The sequence below is a fragment of the Vicia villosa genome, linkage group LG7 (genome assembly GCF_029867415.1).
Source record: "Vicia villosa cultivar HV-30 ecotype Madison, WI linkage group LG7, Vvil1.0, whole genome shotgun sequence".
Lineage (NCBI taxonomy): Eukaryota > Viridiplantae > Streptophyta > Magnoliopsida > Fabales > Fabaceae > Vicia > Vicia villosa.
Genome location: NC_081186.1, coordinates 50,619,639 through 50,646,418, shown reverse-complemented (window position 1 = coordinate 50,646,418; position 26,780 = coordinate 50,619,639). Strand labels below are relative to the sequence as shown.

At 40.0% G+C, this 26,780-nt stretch overlaps 1 protein-coding gene across 1 annotated transcript; it reads right to left on the bottom strand.

Moving 5' to 3' along the window:
• Nucleotides 1-2,399: 2,399 nt before the first annotated feature.
• Nucleotides 2,400-3,828, bottom strand: LOC131619023 (uncharacterized). The gene is made up of 3 exons (XM_058890166.1): nt 2,860-3,828; nt 2,591-2,748; nt 2,400-2,490 (listed from the first exon to the last, which is right to left on the bottom strand). Exons 1-3 carry the CDS (start codon nt 3,826-3,828, stop codon nt 2,400-2,402), a joined length of 1,218 nt encoding a protein of 405 aa, XP_058746149.1.
• Nucleotides 3,829-26,780: the final 22,952 nt, after the last annotated feature.

Here is a 26,780-nt window from a genome sequence, read left to right as displayed (position 1 = left end):
GGCCAGGTAAAGGTATAGAGGCTCGTTGTCGTCGGGTCGAGAAAGGACGGGCGGCGAGGAAAGTACTTGTTTGAGGTGTGCTAGTGCTTGCTCGCACTCCTCGGACCACTCAAAGGCTGCTTCTTTGCGTAGCAGTTTAAAGAAAGGGAGGGCGTGCTGGGCGGATTTCGCGACGAAACGTGATAGCGCAGTGAGCATCCCATTTAATACTTGGATAGATTTTTTATTGTTGGGAGTAGGGAGCTCGGAGAACGCTCGGCATTTATCCGGGTTGGCTTCTATTCCCCGTTCGGTCAGATAGAAATCGAGGAATTTTCCTGCTCGGACGCCGAATGTGCATTTCTCCGGGTTGAAGCGCATCTTGCAGGATCTGGCCCGCTCGAATACGCGCTCGAGATGGGAGGTGTGGTCGGTGTCCCCCCGGGACTTGACGATCATATCGTCCATGTATACCTCGAGGGTGTCGCCGATCTCCCCTTGGAACACTTTGTTCATCATCCGTTGATACGTGGAGCCCGCGTTTTTGAGGCCGAAGGGCATTACGTTGTAGTAGTAATTGCCCAACTCGGTCATGAACGCCGTGTACTGCTTGTCGCTCCTCGCCATCGGAATCTGGTTGTAACCTGAATAAGCATCCATAAAAGATAATAATTTATAGCCGGCCGAGTTGTCGACCAGTCTATCAATGTTTGGTAACGGATAGGCATCTTTTGGACATGCCCGGTTAACATCGGTATAATCAACACACATTCTCCATTTTCCATTAGATTTCTTAACAAGTACAACGTTTGAGAGCCAAGTTGAATACTTGGCCTCGGAAATAAAATTTGCCTCTAAGAGGTCTTTTACAGCTTTCTCGGCAGCCTCCGCTTTCTCGGGAGACTGTCGACGCCTACGTTGAACTACGACCTTTGCGGCTGGATTGATGGAGAGGTGGTGGCAGGCGACCTCAGGGTCGAGTCCGGGCATTTCTGCGGCGCTCCAGGCGAACAGATCAGCATTGGCTCGAAGGCAGGCTATGAGTTGCTTCCTCGGAAGGTCTGGGATCCCTTTACCGATTTTCACTGCTTTGTCAGGGTTGTCGCACAAGGGGACCAGCTCGAAATCTCCGTCTGGAACTGGTCGGAAGGGGTGAGGTGATTTGGACCTCGACTCTTCCCCAGTCTTTTGTTCTTCTTCTGCAAACCGGGCGTCCAGGTCGACTGAGCTGACGTTGGTTGTCTGATGCTGGTCTTCTCGAGGATGCTTGTCTTCGGCCCTTGGCTTTTTGTTGGAGCTGGTTGGCGGAGCGATCAGTTCTAGTCCTTTGACGGAGGCGTCGAAGATTCTTCTGGCTGCTTCAATATCGGCGTTGATGGTGGCCACTCGTCCGGTCCTCGTGTAGAACTTCATCTTCAGGTGGACAGTGGAGGGTACGGCGGTCAGTTCGGCCAGAGTGGGGCGTCCGATGATGCAGTTGTACAGGGTTTTGCAGTCGATCACCAAGAACCTAGTTTTGACTTGCCTGGAAGCCTCCCCTTCTCCGAAGGTGACAATCAGCTCGACGTAACCCCATGGTTTGGTGGTAGCTCCGTTGAAGCCTTGGAGGTCTGAACCCACGTAGGGAGTGAGGTGTGAGTCGTCCAGCTGGAGTGTCTGGAAGAGATGGGAGTACATGATGTCGACCGAGCTGCCTTCATCGACCAGGACCCGTCGAACATCGAAGTTCGCCATTCTTGCTCGGACGAGCAGAGGAATCGTGGCGTTTGGAGCTCCGCCGGGTAGTTCTTCCAGGTAGAAGGTGATTGGTTCAGATTTCCCTCGGAACTTTCTCAGTGTGGGGCCGAGGTCTGTGTTGGCGCTGAGCAGCTCATCGAACTTTCTCTTCACTGAACTGATGGTGAGAGAGCCCGGATCTCCGCCGTTGGAGACGACCATGGCGAACGGGAATCCTTCCCATTTGCTGAGTGCAGCAGGTGCCCCGACCGATGGTATGAAATCTTCAGGTCGGGTCACTGACAGGGCTACCTGTAGGGGCCTGTTGTCCGGTGAATTCCCTTCGTCAGAGTTTCTGTGGTCGTCCCTTCGGGAAGATTCCCCTTTCTGTGTGTATTTTGAAAGGCGACCTTCCTTGATCAGTGTTTCAATAGCGTCCTTGAGGTGAATGCAATCCTCGGTCATATGTCCATGGCTCCTGTGGTATTTGCAGTACTTGGACTTGTCGGTTCCTGGCCTCGCGGGGTTTGACTTCGGGGGTCTGATGTTCGACTTTTTGAAGTCAGTGTTTTGGCATTCGGCTAGGATCCTTTCCCGTGAGGCGTTCAGCGGGGTATATTCGTTGAAACGACCAGAAGGTCCCCGGCGTTCTTTGATGTCGAGAGACCTGTCGTCTTTCCTCCTCTCGTGCCCGCGCCTCGAAGTTAAGGGCTCATGGTTGGAACTGCGAGTGGCATCGTTGTCCCGTGACGCTCTCGTGGTCGCAGCCTCTGCTTCCTCATATCTGATGAAGGCCTGAGATTTGCGAAGGAGGGCGTTCATGGAGTGGACCTCCTCAATCTTGATGGCTTTTTTGAAGTCGCTTCCGGGGAGGAGCCCTCGTTCGAGTAGGTACCTCTTCATGTAGTCCGCGGTCTGCACTTGGACAGCTTCTTTGTTGAACCTGTCGAGGTAGTCTCTTAAAGATTCGTCGGCACCTTGGATTACTGCCTCAAGATTTGCTTCTGATTTCGGTTGCCGACGAGACGCGGTGAAGTGGCTTAGGAAAAGATCCTTCAGTTCAGTCCAGGAGTGGATGGAGTTAGGGGGCAGATTCCTGTACCAATTCATCGCGCCTTTCCTTAGTGTGGTCGGAAAGATGCGGCATTTGATGGATCCTCGTACCACGTGGTAGTCCATGACAGCTTCGATGCTCCTTATGTGGTCATCGGGGTCGGTGGTTCCGTCATAGTGGTCCAAGGCTGGTGGTTTTTCCATCCCCCGGGGAAGACGAACACGCCGGATTTGCTCGGACAAGGGACTGCGGAAATCCTCTTCGTCGCTGGGTTCAGGGGAGTTTGAATGTCTGCCCCGTTGGGGCTTATTGCGTGCTTTGCCCGAGATTTTGCGGTTGTCTTTTGGAGAATGTTCGCGGACTTTCTGCACGGCTTTGGAGGGGCCTTGGTGCTCCTGCTCGGGTGAGAGACCTTTGGCTTCAGTGGTTTCAGGTTTCTGATTCTTCCGCGTCTTTCGAGGTGGAGAGCGGGAATAAGACCGCTGGCGCCGGTTTCTCCTCGAGGGGGAGCGAGACCTAGATGGACTGCGCTTGCGACTTCTCCTCGGGGGAGACCGCGAAGAGGAATAGGAACGTGACCGATGGCGCCTCCGTTGGGGGGAGCGATATCGTCGCCTCCTTTCCAGGTCGTGGATGCGGTCGCCCTGTTGGCGGATGAGGCGGTTGGTCTTCTGCAGCTCTTTGAGTAGGAGAATGGCAGTCGGATCAGCGCCCTCGGGAATGTTGATCTGTTCCTCCTCGTCCGGGCTACGGCTTCTTCGTCTGTCAGAGGTGTGGGTGAACGAGGAAGCGTGTTGCCCGTCTCGGGTATCAGTTTCATTCACCACTTGGAGCTGGTCTGGTTCAGTCTGGGGCCGGGTCTGCCCGTCTTCCCCGTTCTGAACCTGTCCTTCAGGACGGGTTTGTTCGACGTTCTGGACTTGTTGAAGGCCGTGCACATGTTGAATGTGCTGAGTCTGTTGCCTCTGTCCGGCAAAAGCACGTTCCTGCCGACGGCGGTTCATCAGTTCGCGGCTGGAATCTTCAATCAGTTGTTCCAGGACAAAGGGATCAGGACTGGGTGTGTTGTTGTTGGCCATGACGATGGTGAAAGGTTATGCTTTGATCTTTGTTAAAGAAGGGGGAGCAAGGTTCCCACAGACGGCGCCACTGATCGTACCTGATCAGAAGAATCATCAAGGCGTAATGTCTGGCTTGAAGAGCAAGATGGGGGGGGGGGTACCTGCAAGGTTCTCCGATGCTTAAGTCAGTAGCTATCAGAGAATGAGGTTTAGAGTTGAGAATAGAATACCTGACCCTCTAGTGAAAGAGGGTATTTATAGCCCCCAGCGCTGGGCCAAGGTTCCCTAATTGGGCCAAATCCAACTGGAGGCCCACGTGCTAGGGAACTACCAGAACGTCCCATGCTAGGGCTGAGTCAGCAGGAGACTCACGTTCTGGATGCACATAGCGTAGGGTTCGGAGATGGTTGACCGAATCCTTCGCTTGGACGTGACGCGTGATCTTCGTGCGTGGATAACTCCTTGATGGTTATCTAGTGAGTGGACCCAAAAGTTTGGGCCTGCTCGGCCAGGGTCCTCGCGACGGGCAACCCCTATCTGTTCAGTAGTTGGGCCCAAGGGAAGTGGGCCTGCTCGGCTGGTGATCAAGGGATGGGCCTGCTCGGCCCAGACCAGAACAATTATATTAAAAACCAAGGGAATATGTGGGTTTTTTTATTTTTATAAACAATAAAAGATGACGCGTCTTGGCATTAGACCTCGTTTTTCTTTGACTGAGGTGAAAGCTTCTTCATGAAATGTATTATTTGTAGTAGTGTTTCCAACCACTTTTCAAAAGACTTGACAATTCAATTGGCGGCATGAACTACTTCTCAAAAGCATTGCCAGTCCAACAGACACTAGTGCAAACCACATCTGTGTAACATGCAAAGGCTGACCTCCTGCGACACTTGCAACCTCTTGCAAAATCTGTGTGAAGGCTGATATCCTGCTGCGTCGTCAATTGAGATGGTGCCTTACTTTTTTCTTGCATGAAAAACGTGTCTCATGCTTTTTATCATGTACATCTATCTTTTCACTCTTCAACAACTATCGTTCAATGTAAATGAACTCCCTTACATACAACTCTTCACTCCATTCAGTATAAATAAGATCTTGAACTTAGTTTTTTTCATCACCAACAAATACTCACATTCTCTCATATTTTCACTTGTAAAATGGATCTATTGAACATGGAAGAAATGAATAGAGGAACTATCGCCAACATTCATTCTTATGCAAGTATTATTTCATTACAATTGCACCCATTACTTTTATGCGAGCTTTCCATTAATTTTATGAAAAAACTTATTTTTTTTTTTTTAGGATCCATCTAAATTTCGTACTCGTGTCCATGAATATATCGTCCCTGACGTGTTTATTCAACTATTTAAAGTTCACTGGGTTAGTTCATGTTAGCAAAATCATATCTTACTCCGTTGATGCTAAGTTTATACTCGCTTTACAAGAAACATGAAGACCCGAAACACACATTTTTTTCTTCCAACTGGTGAATGTACTGTAAAGAGGACATGTACATGTTACTGGGTCTACCTATTGAGGGTAAGTCGGTCAATGGAAAAACCAACCTCGCAAATTCAATATGCAAGGAACTTTTGCGTGATGACTTGTTAGATGATAACCCCGAGAGGACAAAGTATTTTACTTACGCATCTTAAAAATTTTATCGAAAAAAGGAAAATAATTAAAACTAGATGTTATATTATGCTATTAATTGGTTCATTATTATTTATCGAAGGTATTGGTTCAAGTGTACATGTTATGTATTTACCCTTATTAAGAAACATATGTAAAATAGGAACATATAGTTGTGGTTTAACTTGTTTGTCATATCTCTATAGCTCTTTGTGTAAAAAACGCAAAGAAAGACACATCTACATTTTATGGATACGTCGTTTTCCTCTAATCGACGTGCCTCGGACAATGGCAACAATATAAAAATAATGAACAATGGGTCTTTGAAGATTGGAAAGAATTTGCTAAAGCTGGGTGTCATCAATGGAGGCGTTGTCGTCAAAGAGTCTTAACCAAAATTTTGATGCAAACCGAATCTAAACCAACTAATAATGATATGTATTGGTACACATCGATTATAATTGGGTTTTTCTATGAAGATATGTATTTATACGACCAACGCCAAACCACTTACACACGAGGCTCACTAATAACCCCAAACCACTTACACATAACCCCCTATCAAACAAAATTACCGACCCACAAACAATTAAACTCACAACCAATACATGTCAGACACTCAGCCACAAAACCAAGATTGAAAATTCTAGTAACACGCTCTCGATGTCAACCTGGATGTTATGACATCCACACTTATGCAGCACAGACAGTAATAACAAAACAGCATAAAAACAATAAAGAACACACAGAATTGTTTACCCAGTTCGGTTCAAACAACCTACTCTGGGGGCTACCAAGCCAGTGATGAAGTCCACTATCAGTAGTATCAATTCAAAGTTAAACTCCCCCGTTTACAACTTCTCACTTAATCACTACCCAATGACTCTTCTACCTAGGTTCTACCCAGATATGGAATATCTCCATTCCACCCCCCCTCAATCACAGCAGTGATTACACATAAACAATAAACAATTACAGATAGAAGACACTCTTCAAAAACACACCTTGATCTGCTTAAAAGCTTCAATCAAGAGACACACACTCGTGCTTAAAAGCTTAGAGTGACATTAAAAAACACAAACTAATTCCAATGCAATCATCAAAAACAATTGCATGGATCACACGAGACAGTTACAGAACAGCCGTTCTTCATGATACATAATCTTCTGTCTGCGTTCCAAACTAGGATTGCAGTCCTTTTTATATGCAGTCTTGGGCCTTGGGCTTTTTAAGAAACACATTAGGGTTAACAAAGTTAACCTAATTCACACGCCAACTGTCTGTTACAAAATGTGGTGTCAGTAGGATCTTCTGGACGAAATATGCAGCACTCAATAAAAAGTTTCCTAAACTGATAAAAGGGATAAATCAGGAAACACAATTAATAAACAATAACAGCTCCTGCTGTCACACACGGATGTCATGACATCGATCATGACATTCACTACAAAACCTGTATTAGCTTCACACATATATGCAACCTGCATATACAAAATCAACCAGGTATGTTTTACCAATAATGCACCCAACAAGAAAACACCTTCAATCTCCCCCTTTGACAAATTTTTGGCTAAAACAACTTGTCACACCATACCAGAGAAATACTTGCAGCGGCCACAAGATAAAAACCAAAACACAATAACACAAGCTAATACAAAGCAAACAACATACATCACCAGTATGCACACACAGTGCTTAGACAAAAACAGACAGACAACCACAAGAGTAGCACAAGCACAAACAGATCAACACAAAAATAAGCAAATTAGAATTGTTGATCACACACAACCACCATTCTTGTTGTTATGGGGTGACATATATTACTTCTCCCCCTGTTTTGCCACAAAAGTTGCCAAAGCCAACACAAGAGTCTTCTCCACCTGTATTTTTTTTTTTTGTTTTTTTTTATGTTGTTGTTGACTCTATGGTTCTTCAAGGATGCAGAGGCCTAACTAGCTTTGCAAGTTCTCAAACTGCTCGTCACTCTTGTTAGGATCATTTTTAATATGCATCATATGTACTATTCGCATTCTTGCATCATTCAGGGTTCTTATAGGATTAGTCCCTTCTGTATGAGTGTGTGGACAAGGTATTGTTTCAAGTGAGATGAACTGAGATTGTTGAGGCATCTCAGCATTGTGAGTTAGCTCTAATCCTGTTTCTAAGGGAAAATTGCACTCTGATCACACTAGTTCTATTGTGGTGGGATGTCAGCTGAGAGTCCTCCTGGATATCTAGCTTGTTGGCAATATCTAGATCAGTAGTTGACTTTTGCTCGAGGTTCCATTTGTCCTCCACCTTGTTTTTGATGTAGTAAGGCGTAGTTACAACATTCCACTCTATATTCTAGTGAGATACACCAAGGTGTGTCCAGCTTGATTTAAACCAGTTCAACAAATTTGTTGGAATCATACCTGTCATTAGCTTAGCATCTTCAGTTGTGATTACAAGAATCCTGCTCTCCTTGCTTTCTTGATCTTTCAAGTGTGGCTGTGAGTCTAATGCTCTTTCCATCCAGAATCTTGAGACTCGGTCTATCTCTAGAATCTTCTTTCTCAGGGGATCCTGACTTTTGATGGATACCTTTCTTGGGATAGTATTTGGAGCACTGATTTCCCTTTGAATGATCCTTTGAATATTTACTAAAGAACATTCATCAACCCCGAATGCTTTATTCGTCTCAATTTGCACAATTGAGCTCTCAGCAAATTTTGATGTTAAGACATTTGTATTAACATTGACCTGATCTGTTGAGTGAGTCAACTCACTTCCTTCTACAATATCCTTCATGACTGTTTTGTTCTTGTTTGTAACTGAGAAACCCACATCCTTTTTGTGATATTTGTTTCGCCTGGATTTCCTTTTTCTGGAGTTTCCTGTTTTCTTTACAGCCTTATCTTCAGGTATGTGATGGCTTGAGTGATTAGCTTTCACCCACGACTTTTGTTGCGATGGCTTCTCTTTAGTCAGGTTTTCCTGATGAGGTATACTTCTATGGGAAGATTCCTGAGTTTCAGGGCAAGAGAACCTCAGGTGACCTAACTTACCATATTGATAGCACCTTTTGGCTGAGATAGGAGTGTGCTGAGCCCATTGTTTTGCCTTCTTTCCCTTTTTTGTGTCTTGCACCTCTCCTTCTAGATCAACAATGTTCATCATGAGTTTTACTCTTTCTTCTTGTAACAGTGCATAAGCATTTTCATACATCGTCAATCTCTTGCTCAATTCTCCATTTAGTACACACATCTCAGAGTATCCAGTAGCTAGTTCTTCGCTGGTGAGTTCTTCAATGTAGATCTCATCATCAGACTCATCCGTTTCTTCTATCAGGATTCTTGCTCTGGGAATAGGAGCTTCCGATTTGATGGTTTTTTCTTGATCTTTTTCTTCATTGTTCCTTTTGGTCATGGGATAAGTAGTTAGTGACTTGGAATTTTTTGGCTCTCATAGATAACAATTATTTTCAGATCTGACTCCTTTCATGACTTCTTCATTTTCTTTGTTGGTAACAATGCACTCTTCTTTAGTGAATCTGACATACATTCCTTCATCACACAGTTGCATGGTGCTTATAAGGTTTGTGGCCCGTCCTTGTACAAGTAAAACATTATGTAGGTTAGGAACACCCTGACCTTCTATCCTGCCAACACATTTGATTTCTCTCACATCTCCATCACCAAGAGTCACATAGTTGGATCCCTCAGGTTTGAGGTTTACTAGAGAGTTCTTGTTTCCAGTCATATGGTTTGAACAACCACTGTCAAGGTACCAATCTTCTTTGGTGGGCATTCTTAGAGCGCTGTGTGCTATTAGAGCAACATTCTTAGCTATCCCAGATTGCTTCCTGTTACAAGTATCATGATCAAGTTTGACTTGTTTAGTTTGGTCTGGATATCCAAATAATCAGAAATAGAACGGTTTTATGTGACCAAATTTCAACAGTGATGACACCTCCATTTCTGGAACCTTTTCTTTAAGTGCCTCATTCTGATGTTTCCTTGATGTTGTGACATTTGGATTGACATCTGGTTAGTCACACAAGTCTTGGATTCTGTTCTCCTGAGTCCAGAGATTAATTCCTCTTTAGCTACAAATCCCACTCCAGACATGTCTTCTGTTCTTTGTCCATATTCCAGAATTTCTTCTAGAGTATCAGATACATTGTTCAGCATTTTGAATGACTTGGTTTTTTGATCAAGTTTGTGGTTCAACATGCTTACTTCACTACTGAGGGAGTCTATGGTTGCAAGATGTTTATTCTTCTCAGTTTTTAGCTCTCTTATGATTATCTCTTGCTTGTCCACTTGTTTGCAGACTTCAGCATTCTCCCTACACAACTTCTTATACGAGACAGCGAGTTCATCAAAGGTTAGCTCATCATCACTAGAATCATCATCAGATTCATAGATTCTTGTTGAAACTGTGACATGTTTTGCAGTTTCTTTTTCTGAATCTGAGTCTTCTTCAGACCAAGTAACAGCCAATCCTTTCTTTTGCTCCTTGCGGTAGGTAGGACATTCAGCTCTAATGTGTCCGAATCGTTCACATCCATGACACTGAACCCCTTTCCCTAGATAAGGCTTCTCCTCAACTTTGAACCTTTTGCTTGAGTCATATGTCTGACTGATGTCATAGGAAGTGTTCTTGACATTGGGTCTGGACTTCTGATCAACTCTTTTAATAAGTCTGTTGAATTGTTTTCCAAGCATGGCTATGGCGTCTGATAAATTCTCATCACTTCCACCATTGTTTTCTTTTGAATTATCACCTGTGTTGGTGACAAATGCTATGCTTTTGTTCTTCTTTTCAACAGGCTCACATATGCTTAACTCAAAGGTTTGGAGAGAACCAATAAGTTCGTCCAACTTCATGTTGCTGATGTCTTGAGCTTCCTCTATGGCAGTTACCTTCATGTCAAATCGCTTAGGCAGTGATCTGAGGATCTTCCTTACTAGTTTTTCTTCAGTCATTTTTTCTCCTAAGGCTGCTGAGTTGTTTGAAATATCGCGAACATTCATGTAAAACTCATAAATGGTTTCATCCTCTTTCATCTTGAGATTTTCAAACTTGGTGGTAAGTATTTGAAGTCTCAACATCTTTACCTTGGACGTGCCTTCATGTGCTGTTTTGAGAATATCCCAAGCTTCTTTAGCCAGCTCACAGTGTTGTACAAGTCTGAATATGTTCTTGTCAATACCATTGAATAGTGCACTTAAGGCCTTGGAATTGCCCAAAGCTAACTCTTCTTCAGATTTGCTCCATTGAGTTTCAGGAATTAGAACAGAGGTTCCATCTTCCAAAATTTTCTCAGGATGTTTCCATCCACTTTCAACAGCTCTCCAGGCCTTGCTGTCCACTGACTTAATGACTGCTACCATACGAGGTTTCCAGTAGTCATAATTAGAGCCATCCAGGATAGGTGGTCTATTTCCAAACACTAGCAGTTCCTTCTCCATAGTACCAGAATTTTGTTATCCCTAGATCTCACCTAGATGTAAACAGGCAGGGTGCCTGCTCTGATGCCAATTGAAAATTCTAGTAACACACGCTCGATGTCAACCTGGATGTTATGACATCCACACTTATGCAGCACAAACAGTAATACCAAAACAACATAAAAACAATAAAGAACACACATAATTGTTTACCCAGTTCGGTTCAAACAACCTACTCTGGAGGCTACCAAGCCAGGGATGAAGTCCACTATCAGTAGTATCAATTCAAAGCTAAACTCCCCCGTTTACAACTTCTCACTTAATCACTACCCAATGACCCTTCTACCTAGGTTCTACCTAGATATGGAATATCTCCATTCCACCCCCCCTCAATCACATCAGTGATTACACATAAACAATAAAAAATTACAGATAGAAGACACTCTTCAAAAACACACCTTGATCTGCTTAAAAGCTTCAATCAAGAGACACACACTCGTGCTTAAAAGCTTAGAGTGAAATTACAAAAACACAAACTAATTCCAACGCAATCATCAAAGACAATTGCATGGATCACACGAGACAATTACAAAACAGCCGTTCTTCACAATACACAATCTTCTGTCTGCGTTCCAAACTAGGATTGCAGTCCTTTTTATATGCAGTCTTGGGCCTTGGGCTTTTTAAGAAACACATTAGGGTTAACAAAGTTAACCTAATTCACACGCCAACTGTCTGTTACAAAATGTGGTGTCAGTAGGATCTTCTGGACGAAATATGCAGCACTCAATAAAAAGTTTCCTAAACTGATAAAAGGGATAAATTAGGAAACACAATTAATAAACAATAACAGCTCCTGCTGTCACACACGGATGTCATGACATCGATCATGACATTCACTACAAAACCTGTATTAGCTTCACACATATATGCAACCTGCATATACAAAATCAACCAGGTATGTTTTACCAATAATGCACCCAACATGAAAACACCTTCAATCTCCCCCTTTGACAAATTTTTGGCTAAAACAACTTGTCACACCATACCAGAGAAATACTTGCAGCGGCCACAAGATAAAAACCAAAACACAATAACACAAGCTAATACAAAGCAAACAACATACATCACCAGTATGCACACACAGTGCTTAGACAAAAACAGACAGACAACCACAAGAGTAGCACAAGCACAAACAGATCAACACAAAAATAAGCAAATTAGAATTGTTGATCACACACAACCACCATTCTTGTTGTTATGGGGTGACATATATTACTTCTCCCCCTGTTTTGCCACAAAAGTTGCCAAAGCCAACACAAGAGTCTTCTCCACCTGTATTTTTTTTTTGTTTTTTTTTTATGTTGTTGTTGACTCTATGGTTCTTCAAGGATGCAGAGGCCTAACTAGCTTTGCAAGTTCTCAAACTGCTCGTCACTCTTGTTAGGATCATTTTTAATATGCATCATATGTACTATTCGCATTCTTGCATCATTCAGGGTTCTTATAGGATTAGTCCCTTCTGTATGAGTGTGTGGACAAGGTATTGTTTCAAGTGAGATGAACTGAGATTGTTGAGGCATCTCAGCATTGTGAGTTAGCTCTAATCCTGTTTCTAAGGGAAAATTGCACTCTGATCACACTAGTTCTATTGTGGTGGGATGTCAGCTGAGAGTCCTCCTGGATATCTAGCTTGTTGGCAATATCTAGAACAGTAGTTGACTTTTGCTCGAGGTTCCATTTGTCCTCCACCTTGTTTTTGATGTAGTAAGGCGTAGTTACAACATTCCACTCTATATTCTAGTGAGATACACCAAGGTGTGTCCAGCTTGATTTAAACCAGTTCAACAGATTTGTTGGAATCATACCTGTCATTAGCTTAGCATCTTCAGTTGTGATTACAAGAATCCTGCTCTCCTTGCTTTCTTGATCTTTCAAGTGTGGCTGTGAGTCTAATGCTCTTTCCATCCAGAATCTTGAGACTCGGTCTATCTCTAGAATCTTCTTTCTCAGGGGATCCTGACTGTTGATGGATACCTTTCTTGGGATAGTATTTGGAGCACTGATTTCCCTTTGAATGATCCTTTGAATATTTACTAAAGAACATTCATCAACCCCGAATGCTTTATTCGTCTCAATTTGCACAATTGAGCTCTCAGCAAATTTTGATGTTAAGACATTTGTATTAACATTGACCTGATCTGTTGAGTGAGTCAACTCACTTCCTTCTACAATATCCTTCATGACTGTTTTGTTCTTGTTTGTAACTGAGAAACCCACATCCTTTTTGTGATATTTGTTTCGCCTGGATTTCCTTTTTCTGGAGTTTCCTGTTTTCTTTACAGCCTTATCTTCAGGTATGTGATGGCTTGAGTGATTAGCTTTCACCCACGACTTTTGTTGCGATGGCTTCTCTTTAGTCAGGTTTTCCTGATGAGGTATACTTCTATGGGAAGATTCCTGAGTTTCAGGGCAAGAGAACCTCAGGTGACCTAACTTACCATATTGATAGCACCTTTTGGCTGAGATAGGAGTGTGCTGAGCCCATTGTTTTGCCTTCTTTCCCTTTTTTGTGTCTTGCACCTCTCCTTCTAGATCAACAATGTTCATCATGAGTTTTACTCTTTCTTCTTGTAACAGTGCATAAGCATTTTCATACATCGTCAATCTCTTGCTCAATTCTCCATTTAGTACACACATCTCAGAGTATCCAGTAGCTAGTTCTTCGCTGGTGAGTTCTTCAATGTAGATCTCATCATCAGACTCATCCGTTTCTTCTATCAGGATTCTTGCTCTGGGAATAGGAGCTTCCGATTTGATGGTTTTTTCTTGATCTTTTTCTTCATTGTTCCTTTTGGTCATGGGATAAGTAGTTAGTGACTTGGAATTTTTTGGCTCCCATAGATAACAATTATTTTCAGATCTGACTCCTTTCATGACTTCTTCATTTTCTTTGTTGGTAACAATGCACTCTTCTTTAGTGAATCTGACATACATTCCTTCATCACACAGTTGCATGGTGCTTATAAGGTTTGTGGCCCGTCCTTGTACAAGTAAAACATTATGTAGGTTAGGAACACCCTGACCTTCTATCCTGCCAACACCTTTGATTTCTCTCACATCTCCATCACCAAGAGTCACATAGTTGGATCCCTCAGGTTTGAGGTTTACTAGAGAGTTCTTGTTTCCAGTCATATGGTTTGAACAACCACTGTCAAGGTACCAATCTTCTTTGGTGGGCATTCTTAGAGCGCTGTGTGCTATTAGAGCAACATTCTTAGCTATCCCAGATTGCTTCCTGTTACAAGTATCATGATCAAGTTTGACTTGTTTAGTTTGGTCTGGATATCCAAATAATCAGAAACAGAACGGTTTTATGTGACCAAATTTCAACAGTGATGACACCTCCATTTCTGGAACCTTTTCTTTAAGTGCCTCATTCTGATGTTTCCTTGATGTTGTGACATTTGGATTGACATCTGGTTAGTCACACAAGTCTTGGATTCTGTTCTCCTGAGTCCAGAGATTAATTCCTCTTTAGCTACAAATCCCACTCCAGACATGTCTTCTGTTCTTTGTCCATATTCCAGAATTTCTTCTAGAGTATCAGATACATTGTTCAGCATTTTGAATGACTTGGTTTTTTGATCAAGTTTGTGGTTCAACATGCTTACTTCACTACTGAGGGAGTCTATGGTTGCAAGATGTTTATTCTTCTCAGTTTTTAGCTCTCTTATGATTATCTCTTGCTTGTCCACTTGTTTGCAGACTTCAGCATTCTCCCTACACAACTTCTTGTACGAGACAGCGAGTTCATCAAAGGTTAGCTCATCATCACTAGAATCATCATCAGATTCATAGATTCTTGTTGAAACTGTGACATGTTTTGCAGTTTCTTTTTCTGAATCTGAGTCTTCTTTAGACCAAGTAACAGCCAATCCTTTCTTTTGCTCCTTGCGGTAGGTAGGACATTCAGCTCTAATGTGTCCGAATCGTTCACATCCATGACACTGAACCCCTTTCCCTAGATAAGGCTTCTTCTCAGCTTTGAACCTTTTGCTTGAGTCATATGTCTGACTGATGTCATAGGAAGTGTTCTTGACATTGGGTCTGGACTTCTGATCAACTCTTTTAATAAGTCTGTTGAATTGTTTTCCAAGCATGGCTATGGCGTCTGATAAATTCTCATCACTTCCACCATTGTTTTCTTTTGAATTATCACCTGTGTTGGTGACAAATGCTATGCTTTTGTTCTTCTTTTCAACAGGCTCACATATGCTTGACTCAAAGGTTTGGAGAGAACCAATAAGTTCGTCCAACTTCATGTTGCTGATGTCTTGAGCTTCCTCTATGGCAGTTACCTTCATGTCAAATCGCTTAGGCAGTGATCTGAGGATCTTCCTTACTAGTTTTTCTTTAGTCATTTTTTCTCCTAAGGCTGCTGAGTTGTTTGAAATCTCGCGAACATTCATGTAAAACTCATAAATGGTTTCATCCTCTTTCATCTTGAGATTTTCAAACTTGGTGGTAAGTATTTGAAGTCTCAACATCTTTACCTTGGACGTGCCTTCATGTGCTGTTTTGAGAATATCCCAAGCTTCTTTAGCCAGCTCACAGTGTTGTACAAGTCTGAATATGTTCTTGTCAATACCATTGAATAGTGCACTTAAGGCCTTGGAATTGCCCAAAGCTAACTCTTCTTCAGATTTGCTCCATTGAGTTTCAGGAATTAGAACAGAGGTTCCATCTTCCAAAATTTTCTCAGGATGTTTCCATCCACTTTCAACAGCTCTCCAGGCCTTGCGGTCCACTGACTTAATGACTGCTACCATACGAGGTTTCCAGTAGTCATAATTAGAGCCATCCAGGATAGGTGGTCTATTTCCAAACACTAGCAGTTCCTTCTCCATAGTACCAGAATTTTGTTATCCCTAGATCTCACCTAGATGTAAACAGGCAGGGTGCCTGCTCTGATGCCAATTGAAAATTCTAGTAACACACGCTCGATGTCAACCTGGATGTTATGACATCCACACTTATGCAGCACAAACAGTAATACCAAAACAACATAAAAACAATAAAGAACACACATAATTGTTTACCCAGTTCGGTTCAAACAACCTACTCTGGAGGCTACCAAGCCAGGGATGAAGTCCACTATCAGTAGTATCAATTCAAAGCTAAACTCCCCCGTTTACAACTTCTCACTTAATCACTACCCAATGACCCTTCTACCTAGGTTCTACCTAGATATGGAATATCTCCATTCCACCCCCCCTCAATCACATCAGTGATTACACATAAACAATAAAAAATTACAGATAGAAGACACTCTTCAAAAACACACCTTGATCTGCTTAAAAGCTTCAATCAAGAGACACACACTCGTGCTTAAAAGCTTAGAGTGAAATTACAAAAACACAAACTAATTCCAACGCAATCATCAAAGACAATTGCATGGATCACACGAGACAATTACAAAACAGCCGTTCTTCACAATACACAATCTTCTGTCTGCGTTCCAAACTAGGATTGCAGTCCTTTTTATATGCAGTCTTGGGCCTTGGGCTTTTTAAGAAACACATTAGGGTTAACAAAGTTAACCTAATTCACACGCCAACTGTCTGTTACAAAATGTGGTGTCAGTAGGATCTTCTGGACGAAATATGCAGCACTCAATAAAAAGTTTCCTAAACTGATAAAAGGGATAAATTAGGAAACACAATTAATAAACAATAACAGCTCCTGCTGTCACACACGGATGTCATGACATCGATCATGACATTCACTACAAAACTTGTATTAGCTTCACACATATATGCAACCTGCATATACAAAATCAACCAGGTATGTTTTACCAATAATGCACCCAACATGAAAACACCTTCAAAGATTAATAACTCATACCCCCACTAACAACATGTTTATTATCAAAACACCCAACAACCATATTTCCCCTCACATCATCCTACCATAGCTAAAATACGCAAGAAACATATAACACCAACACTTCCTCCTACCATAGCCAAAACGCCCAAACACCACAACGCCAAAACATGCAACAAACATATGGCTACCAAACACCACAATAACCAATTCTTCCTTTTTCCAATAAATCATTCACACTAATGTCACCATTCAATCGACCAGGAGGCTCACTGATAACCCCATTAACACACTCCAGCTACACCGACTTGGGACACGAACTCAATTAGGATAGCACGCCAATGCATACATAAGACTACGTAGAACTATAAGAACTTATTAGATAATCGAATGAAGGTGTTGTTTCAGGGATCTCATATCAAACACTTGTCGTGAATCAACAGAGACCTGTACGAGAAAAGATACCTAGGGGATGTAGAACCAATGGCATGTGTTAGTTCTCTGGTTTTATAGTTGGCTAAGTTTTTGTAAAACAAATAATATGATCCGTATGTATAAATATATAAGAACAACAGGTACAATAAAGAATCCCACTGGAATGATAGAACATGTTATGTTGGAGCAATTCAACATCTGGAATAACATGTCACATGGGATGTTACGACATCATGCCTAGCTGAAGCGAAGAATTAAATCTATGTGATTTAATTACAACAGAAGATTGCAGAATATTCAGGGATATTGTGCAAATCAAATAAAGGCGTGATATATCATATGACAGGTCTGAAGAATCAATATGAAGATATGAAAATTCTTTTAGGCGAATCAAATTAGAATATTTAAGATTATATAGTTTCTAATTATAGAGATATTCTTGGAAACTAACAGATTGAAGACCTTGATTGTAGCAGAAGTTACTGCTATATTGGAACATCAAATTTGTTGTGATTGAAGGCCCAAATCCAGTTGGATATAGGTTATAAATAGAAGACTTTGTAACCTAGAAAAATAAGACAACCACCGAGCATATAACGATGTAGTTATTAGGGTTTGTTAAGGTAAACCTCCCGGCATGTGGGAAGGTTACCTATGTGATCCTTGAAGCCTGTAGGTAAGAGGAGTATTGTTCTTGGAGGAAGCTTTAAAGTAACTCCAGGTTTGTGGTCATAGTCAAAGTTCTTGGCTAGGGATTGTCATGGAAGTATGTCTTCCAAACCTTTAGATATTTTGGACTAGAAGGAGATAGATATTAGGCCGTTGCTACAGCTCCTGGGACTGGAGAACTGTACAACATCATTGCAATGATTGGAATTGGGATGGGGATATTCCATATCTAGGGGGACCTAGGTAGAAGGGTCATTGGGTAGGGATTAAGTGAGAGGTTGCTTGGGGCTAGTTTAACTCCGAATTAATATTGCTGATAGTGGACTTCATTCCTGGCTTGGTATACCCCTAGAGTAGGTGTGATTTCACCGAACTGGGTTAACAATTTCTGGTGTCTTTTATCTTTCTGTTTGGCATGATTTTGTGTATATTTTTTGCTGATTGTTTTTGACAGATCACATGTCTCGACATCTTTCACGACATTTGAATCTGTTACGCCAGAATTTCAGCATGTATGATAAATCCGATTGTTGTCGTTAGTGTTAAAAATATTAACGTATGTAATCATATTTAAATTAATTATTAATATTTTTAATTCATTTTCTTTATATCATTTATCATTTTAATTAAAAAAAAATTACGCTGAGGCGCCAGATAAATTGGCATCTCCTCCTTAGCATTGAACATATGCGCCAATTGGATTGGCTAGGCCTATAAGAAGCACCGATGCAATTGGTGTTAGCTATTGATTTTTCAATTCAGACGCCAATTGGATTGGCATGTGCGATGCACTCTTAATTTTTTTTTTGTTTGAAGCATGAGTACTTTGGAAAATAGTGGGAAACTTGGTTATTGGGGATTTTTTATAAAAAAAAACTTGAATTATTTTGATAAAAAATTCAAACTATACTCATTTCCGTCTTCAAACCATTGGAAAAGTATTAAAAATTAAAAATAATTACAGAAATAAAACAATAAAAAATTATAAAGTAATTAAAACATATTATCGACAGTTCCATGCCATAATCTACGAGTAATGTGTTGCTCATAATCTACGAGTAATTAAAATAATGATGTTTCTCCTCCTGATACGAGGGTTAATCTTTCTCCTGATATGTGAGTTACCTCTTCCGCCTATTGAGCTTCAAGACTTTCTCGTCCAATACAAATGTTCATGCCACCACACCCTTTGCACTGTTCCATGAAAAGTAATTTAAATAAAAATGAAAAAAATTCAAAGCTCAAAACTCGTTTGAAATTTTTTCGGTGAATAAATTTGTACAAATTGGAAAAAATTTGTTGAAGATCCATAAATAAATTGGAAAAGTTACTCTTAAATTATATGAATAAAATCCTTATTCATAAATATTGATTTGAAGTTTTTCTAAACAAATAACAAACTATAAACTTAGTATGAAGTTTTTTGGTACCAATATCAAACCGAAAAAGTGTGTTTGAGGTTTTTTATATGTATTTTCAACGTTTCTTTTGAAATAACTAAATAAAAAAACTGAAAAAATATTAATGATCTTGATATATGTATATATGAGAGCAAAATGGAGAAATTGTATAAATTATTTAGGTGAAGGTATAATTGGATGGCGGCATAGAGTTAATTTTTTCTATAATAAAATGAAGATTACTTCTCCCTCCTTTAGGAGTGTTCACACTCCATTGTGAAAATCTAAAAAATGCCCCTAGAATCCGAAAGAGAACTTCCGAACGCATTCTAGTCCACACTCAATCCTTTTGTAAGTGAGCTACACTATCATTTGGTTAAAAACTAATAAGAAAATGCATCTCTGTAACAACTTACAGAAATATATCTTTGGACGAGATTTTAATCAAATATGTGTCATACCTCCCCCATTCCTTATTTTAAACAAAATCACTCTAAATCTTCTCTATCAAGTGGTTTTTGTACTTCATTCAATCCAAATAGTTTTTGTACTCCATTCAATTCAAATGGTTCTTAACATCTAGTCAATCCAAGTGATTCAACTTCTTTGCACATTTGGTAACTTTTTCAATTCAATCTTTTGATTTTGTCTACTTCCATTGAAAAAATAGGAAGATTAGGTTGTGTAATCCAGATTACTATATATGTTACACACTTACACTCATTGTTAGGATGTTATACTGAGTATTGTGCTTTATCCCATTATCGTACCCCGTGTTTCTTCCATTTTTGCTTTTATGAGTTACAAGAAACTACGGAAGTGAACTTCCGTATTTGTTCAAAATTTATTTTCCAGGAATACGAAAGTGTATTTTTCGTATTTTATCTGTCTCCATTTTTTTGTTTGATTTAGAACATATGGTAGGATTTTTACTGGTTTGTCTGGTTTAATTATAAGTAACATGGTTGATAACCAAGAACGACTAAGGCACGATAAAGTGTCCCATCAAGCATTGGTTCCCATGGGAGTATCCTGACCCTCACAACCATTGGTCGGTGCCACTTTATTTGATGCTGAGGCATCAACTTCTGGGGTTCAAGTGTCTCCAGCTTCATCTTCCTATAGGCATGTGTCACCTGCTGTTTCCATGAAAGCCTCACCAATCCATGTTGATACACATGTTGTTGATGTTTTTCGTTCCTGAGGAATTTGTAGGAGGCCTGTGTGAAACATCATTCTGCCTCTGTATGCGGACGATGCTGTTACACATGTTTGGGATAGAGAGGTAAAATTTATCTACACAAAGATGATGTAGGTATTTTTTTTGTAGTACCGTGATGCTTTAAAATGATGATGATGTATTATTTTGCAGTATCGTGATGCTTTAAAATGAATCAACCATGGTAGGGATATTGTGAGGCTGTTGCAGCCTGAGGAGCAGTGGTTTCATAATGACATGAAGCTGTTTGGGTTGCGAGATTTATACATGATCGGTTAAACTACTTTTAACCATGGTATGCTGTCAGCGTTCATCGAGAGATTGTACTATAAGACATCATATTTTCTTATTTTGCATGGTGAGATGTCCATCATACTGGATGGTATGTCATATTTACTACATCTTCCGATCAAGGGAAAATTATTAGACCATTCCAGGATGACCATACTTGACGCATTAAAGATGATGATTCACTATTTGAGAGTTAACCTAGAGGATGCCCTAAAGAAGCTTGAAGACACTAGAGGGTGTCATGCTAGATTTGGATTCCTGGATAACCTATATGCACACCACTTGGCAGCGGAAGTGGAGGCCAATGGTGATGATGAACAAGTTATGTATCATAAAGCATGTGAATTGAGGTCATACCTCATGTACTTGGCTGGCACGTCCATATTTATGGACAAGAGGGCCTATTACATCGATGTGGTTTACCTCAGATACTTTGACTTGTAGCAGATTCATAAGTTTAATTGAAGGGTCGCTTGTTTGGTTTACCTGTACTTAAAGTTAGCTCAAGGTTGTCTTTGGAAGACCAAATAAATGACAACTAGTTGCACGATGTTTACAGTAATATATTTGCATCCTTTATTGTTATTGTACTTGTCATACCCTAATTTTTTACCCTAAGATTATTCATTCACTTACATTCCAATTATTAATTAAGATCACAATCTTGAGGGTTGCTATTTTGGTGTTGTGCTTACTTTATCTTTAGGAGGGACCATCAAGCAACTATATTTTAGCTTGTATATATATTACACTAACCAAAACACAAAAATATGTCTTTTTATTTCAATGTTTTTGATAGGTGTTGAATCAAGTGCATCACATCTCTCCTAAAATTAGGGTTTTTAGGGTGATTCTCAAGCAACAGGCTATTCATGAAAGCTAAATGACTTGTAGTTCAAGAGAAGCTTCCCCATTATCATGGATCATGTCTTAAGTATCTCTTCATTTCATTTAGTCAAGTCCATCTCAAGATTATATGATTTGATTCATCAAGAAACTTCATAGGTTCATGTGTTTATTTCCATGCCTTCTTCATAAGTTTCATCAAGCTATAAACCTCACAATCAAGTGTGCTTAAAGATAATATCATTTCAATGCCATATGTGCCTCCTCATGCCTTATCATGCAAGAAAAATTCAAAAGATTCCAAGTTGATCCAAGAATATAAACCTAATTGGACAAGTTCTTGATTCTATGGTTAGAAAGGCATAAATTCCTCAATCCTCAACTTTTTTGAGTGTTTCCTTTTGCAACATACTCTCCTTGAAACCATAAACAACTTCTCTTCATAAGTTAAGAAGAAATTTTGTGAAGAAAATCATCAAAAGATAGAAGATATTACAAGTCTCCTTTGAAAGTTAAGGAATTGTGTATTGATTTCAAAGGATCATAACTTGATCAATTTTCATCATCTTGAGCCCATTCTATTTGCATAGTTATATTGATTGAGTCTAATTTGATCCATCTTTGAAGTTCAATAGAAAAATATAAGTGGAAGATCATGTTTGAAGATAAAACATTATAGGTCATGTTGGTGTGCCTAGGGTTTCAAGGCATATTTGGTGTGCAAAACTGACCTTAAGGCCAATTGGTGCAAGTTTCACTATCTCTTGCATAAATTTTATACTTAATCTAAATTTTCCATTCTCATACAACTTTCATGTTGGGACTTTTGGCAAATTCAAGCTCTAAGATGCATTTTTGGCATATGCACCAAGGTATTTGATGAAATGACTCCGGGCAAATGCTTTATTTTTGTCCAAGTTGCCAAGACCATATCTCTAGATTCATGGAACCAATGAAGCTGGTTATTTTTGCATCATGTTCATAATAAAAAGAAGATCATTTGACTCAAAGAAAAATGGAAAACGCACGAGCCAATTTTGAGAAGCCCTAATCCAAAGTTGTGTACTCAAGGAGGTCAAAAACTTAGAAACTTTTCTAAGTATAGAAGCAGCTTTTCCTACCAACTTTGAGGACTTGTAATTTTATGCTCAAATGTCCAAATGAAACCTTTCTTGGCACACTATAAACCTTGTAGAAAGAGCTTCTAAATGCAAAAGGAATGAGATCATAAAGCCTCCTACATTGCTTGCCCCATGGATTTAAAGTTGGTTACTTGAAGCTGAAGATTCCTTCATGATCAGAATTTGAAATTCTTTTAATCCAATTACAAGTAACTTAAACACGTTTTTTTTTGTTTCTAGTCAAATCTAAAAAGCTTCCAGAAGATAATTAGCAATCAAAACGCATGGAATTGGTGAAATTTGGAGGATTTTAAGTCACACTTCATCCGTGTGAAGGGTGCACACAGTTTCAATCAAATTCTTATCATTCACCACACCTCTGCACTCCATTTCATTCGATCTATAAATAGGAACCTCCCCTTATTAATTTGACAAGCTTTTGAGAGCCAAATCACCCATACCAAACTCACTTTCGAGCTACAAAATTCAGAAATCGTTTTCACCTTTCAAAAGTTTCCAGCTCAAATTTTTTATTCATAAACCTTCCTTGATCTTCCCTGAAGCTAAAGATATCAAAACCAAAGCAAATTGTGCCCAGAATCAAGCTACCTAACTTCATTTTTAGAGCTTCAAGTTTGAGTTTCAACATGTAGCAATTTGTGATCATTTTCTATCAAACTTGTGTCTATCTTGTTCTCCTCATCTCCCTGAAGTTGTAGCTTCTTCTGTTTTTGAATTTGGTTGAGTTATAAGCATTTCATATTGGTTTTACTTATTGTGATTTCTCTGATTTTTCCCAAATCGAGTAAGATGTAGTTCTGATGCGTCCACAAGTGCACGGATATATCGAAGTAATATAAAGATTGTCGAACCACAGAGACCAATGTCAACCTACTGTAATCTATTGTTGCTTTGTAAAGCTAAGGCTAATGAATGTTTGATTAAGGGGAATCTAAGAACTAAAACTGAAATAAAACTAAGATTAAGATAAATATAAGAGAAGAGAGACCGGAATATGATTCCACGTACTTCGGGAACTCTGTAATTTGTCGGCTTATAAAAATGTTAAAAACATATTTAGTAGAAAATAGTAGCTTAAAGACTAAACCTCACACTCTCGTGGTTTTGAATAAAGTCACACTCCTTAACCGTAGGATTCTGCTCTCGCTCGCCCACTTAAATCAAAGAACGCGGTTTGAAAACTAAACAAGTTCTAATTAATCTGAAAGCGCTCTTGCTGTGTTTAGGATTAATGCCTAGTTTTTACTATCTGGTTCGATCCCCACGCTCTCGCAGTGCCGGTTCGAACCTTAATAGATTTCTCACTCTCGTGACGAAATGGTGGTAAGTAACCTCTCACTCTCGTGACAAGGTTTCCTAAATTAAGAATAAAAACTAAAGCCAAAACAGAATTTAATAATAATAATCTAAGCCAATAAAATAATTACCGAGTCCCGTCGGAGACGACGGTCCTCACATACCGGACTCAAAATAATTTAGCCGGACATAGAATTAAGCGTAAACAAATTAAACAGGCGGATTGAAATTAAGAAGAACACGGCAATTAAATTAGAGACGATAAATAAGAATAAATAAGAAAGCATAAAATAAAACCTGTAAATGATGAAATAAAAGGTACTGGAATTAATTTCTGAAATAATCTTCGTGTAATGAAAGGAAACAAAAACTAAATTTAATGGTGTGGTAGTTCCTCGATGTGAGAAACTACCACTTTTACATGGTAGAAAAACTGCCTAAAAACTAAAGAAGGAGAAGCTCTGCCGAAAAGAGAAGAGAGCTCCCTTTGCTGGTAAAATGTTGTCTATTTATATCCATGTTTCCGCTGCTAGGTTGCATGCCAACCGACAGGAGGGGGCTGGCGACGACCGGCAGGAAGGGGCTGGTGACGACCGGCAAACCCTACAACTGGTCATTCATGCGCTTTGGGCCTTGGTCACGCTTTGGGCCTTGTTACTTTTACTCTTCATTCCTTCACCTCCTCCCTTTTCTTTTATATTTTGTTCTATTTTTACTCCATTTCTACTTCTTTTTCTTCCTTTTCTCACATGAGCTTGTAAACATTAAATCCTGAAAATACAATAGAATACCGGCATAATACTAATATAAAGCAACGAAATTAAATGAAAATAAAGATATAATTTATGTAAATCGAATCAAATATACGATACATTTACGTGTTATCAACACCCCCATACTTAAACCATTGCTTGTCCTCAAGCAATCAACCAACACGGTAAAAGAATGATTAAACATGATTTTTGAAACAAAGGCACGAAACGACTCTTAGTCATATTCGACTGCTAGGCTAATGTTAGATTGATAGGTATGAGTGTCAACACCAAGGATACCGTAATGACACAATGTTCAAAAACTCCCTCCTTATACAAACCAATTCGAATCATGCCATTATAACTTAACCTATATCTTTTGTTTTTCTTTCACTCTTTTCATTCAAGCGCAATCACATTAAGCCCGTTATCCGTACACGCACATAGTAGAGTAATCGGTTAGTGATTCTGATCCTTATTAACACGGGGCTCTGGCACATTTTTATGGTACCCTCTTCTTTTACCAATTGTAAGCTGCGGGGGATCGAACCGTAATTCGCCCTACCAAGTTCAATACCAGATACTTTTGAACCAATCGACAATAGGCTTCTTTACTGTAATCTGCGAGATACACATCCTTTGGGTTAAATGACCGAGTGAGGGTCACCTAGCTTAGTCGGTGTAATCTTTTAATTTTCACTGAAAATTTTTCAGGATCATTCACTTATATTCATCGGCTCTCTACGTAGTTTGTGCTTAAGTTGGTGCCGACTGCTAATATAAACTACTTAAGAGCTACTTTGAAAACTTGAGCCTAAGGTCTCGGCATAATGGGTACTCAAACTGATATCACATAATTATGGGGTTTAGGGTGTCAAGACGGTATCGATGTTGTTGAAACATCTCCAAGTATTTCTAACAAAGCCTAAAGTGTGAACATCTATATACTTTCAGAGTGTATATGTCATGCGTCAAAAAAGAAAATATTTGTTGGTGGTTAAAATTTTAAAATTTCGGGGAAATTCAATAGCAACTAAAAATCACGTATAAAGACTCGACAACACAACTAGAAGACAATAAATATAGCAATAAATGAAAGCGGTGAAGCTTCTCCCCCACACTTAAACCAAACATTGTCCTCAATGTTTTGATAAAAGGTGGAAAAGGAAAAGCAAAACCTATATGAATACTACTGGCGAGTTATCACGACCAAATCTGCTCTGCGTCCGGAGGAAATACCTTCTCCTATCATGCTCATCAACGGTGTCACCACCAGCAGCAACATTTGTAGGAATATGCGTGGAGACCCGCTCGATTTTGAGATGATCATCTATAGATTTTTCGCCTAAATATGGTTGAGACGTGACAAGCGATCCATACTTTTATTTTCTGCAAGTTCAAACAATAAAAGGAAAATATTAAATTAAAAACTCGTGGGTTGCCTCCCACGCAGCGCTTTGTTTAACGTCGATAGCTTGACAGCTTAAGAGTGCAAGCACTCATGGTTGTTCTCTCGAGAATAACTCCTCGGTTGAACTTTTAGTAATCGTCGTTTTACATGGCCACTTATCACGCCATCTCACATATCCCTCACCTTTTCTTTTCTTTCTTCTGCGGGATGGTTCATTCTTTTGAACTTGTGGTGGTGGTTCTGGATCTATCCTAAGTATCATCTTTCCAAGTTTGAGCTTAGTGATTCCAGCCATCACCTCAAATTCTAACCTTCCCCTCTTAACAGTAATGACATCCCTAGTTTCATGTTCCTCGAACTTTCTCTTTTTATGCAAGACTTCAAACAAGGATGCATTGGTGTGGGTATTTTCCAATACCTTCACATAGTTTATCGTAGCTTCCATAAAACTTTGCAGAAAAGGAATCGGTGGGGTATAGGGAGGAGGAACAACGATAGGTGCTTCATTCTCCAAATCTTCGACAGCCTCTCTTTCGGGAGGTGTCGGTGGATT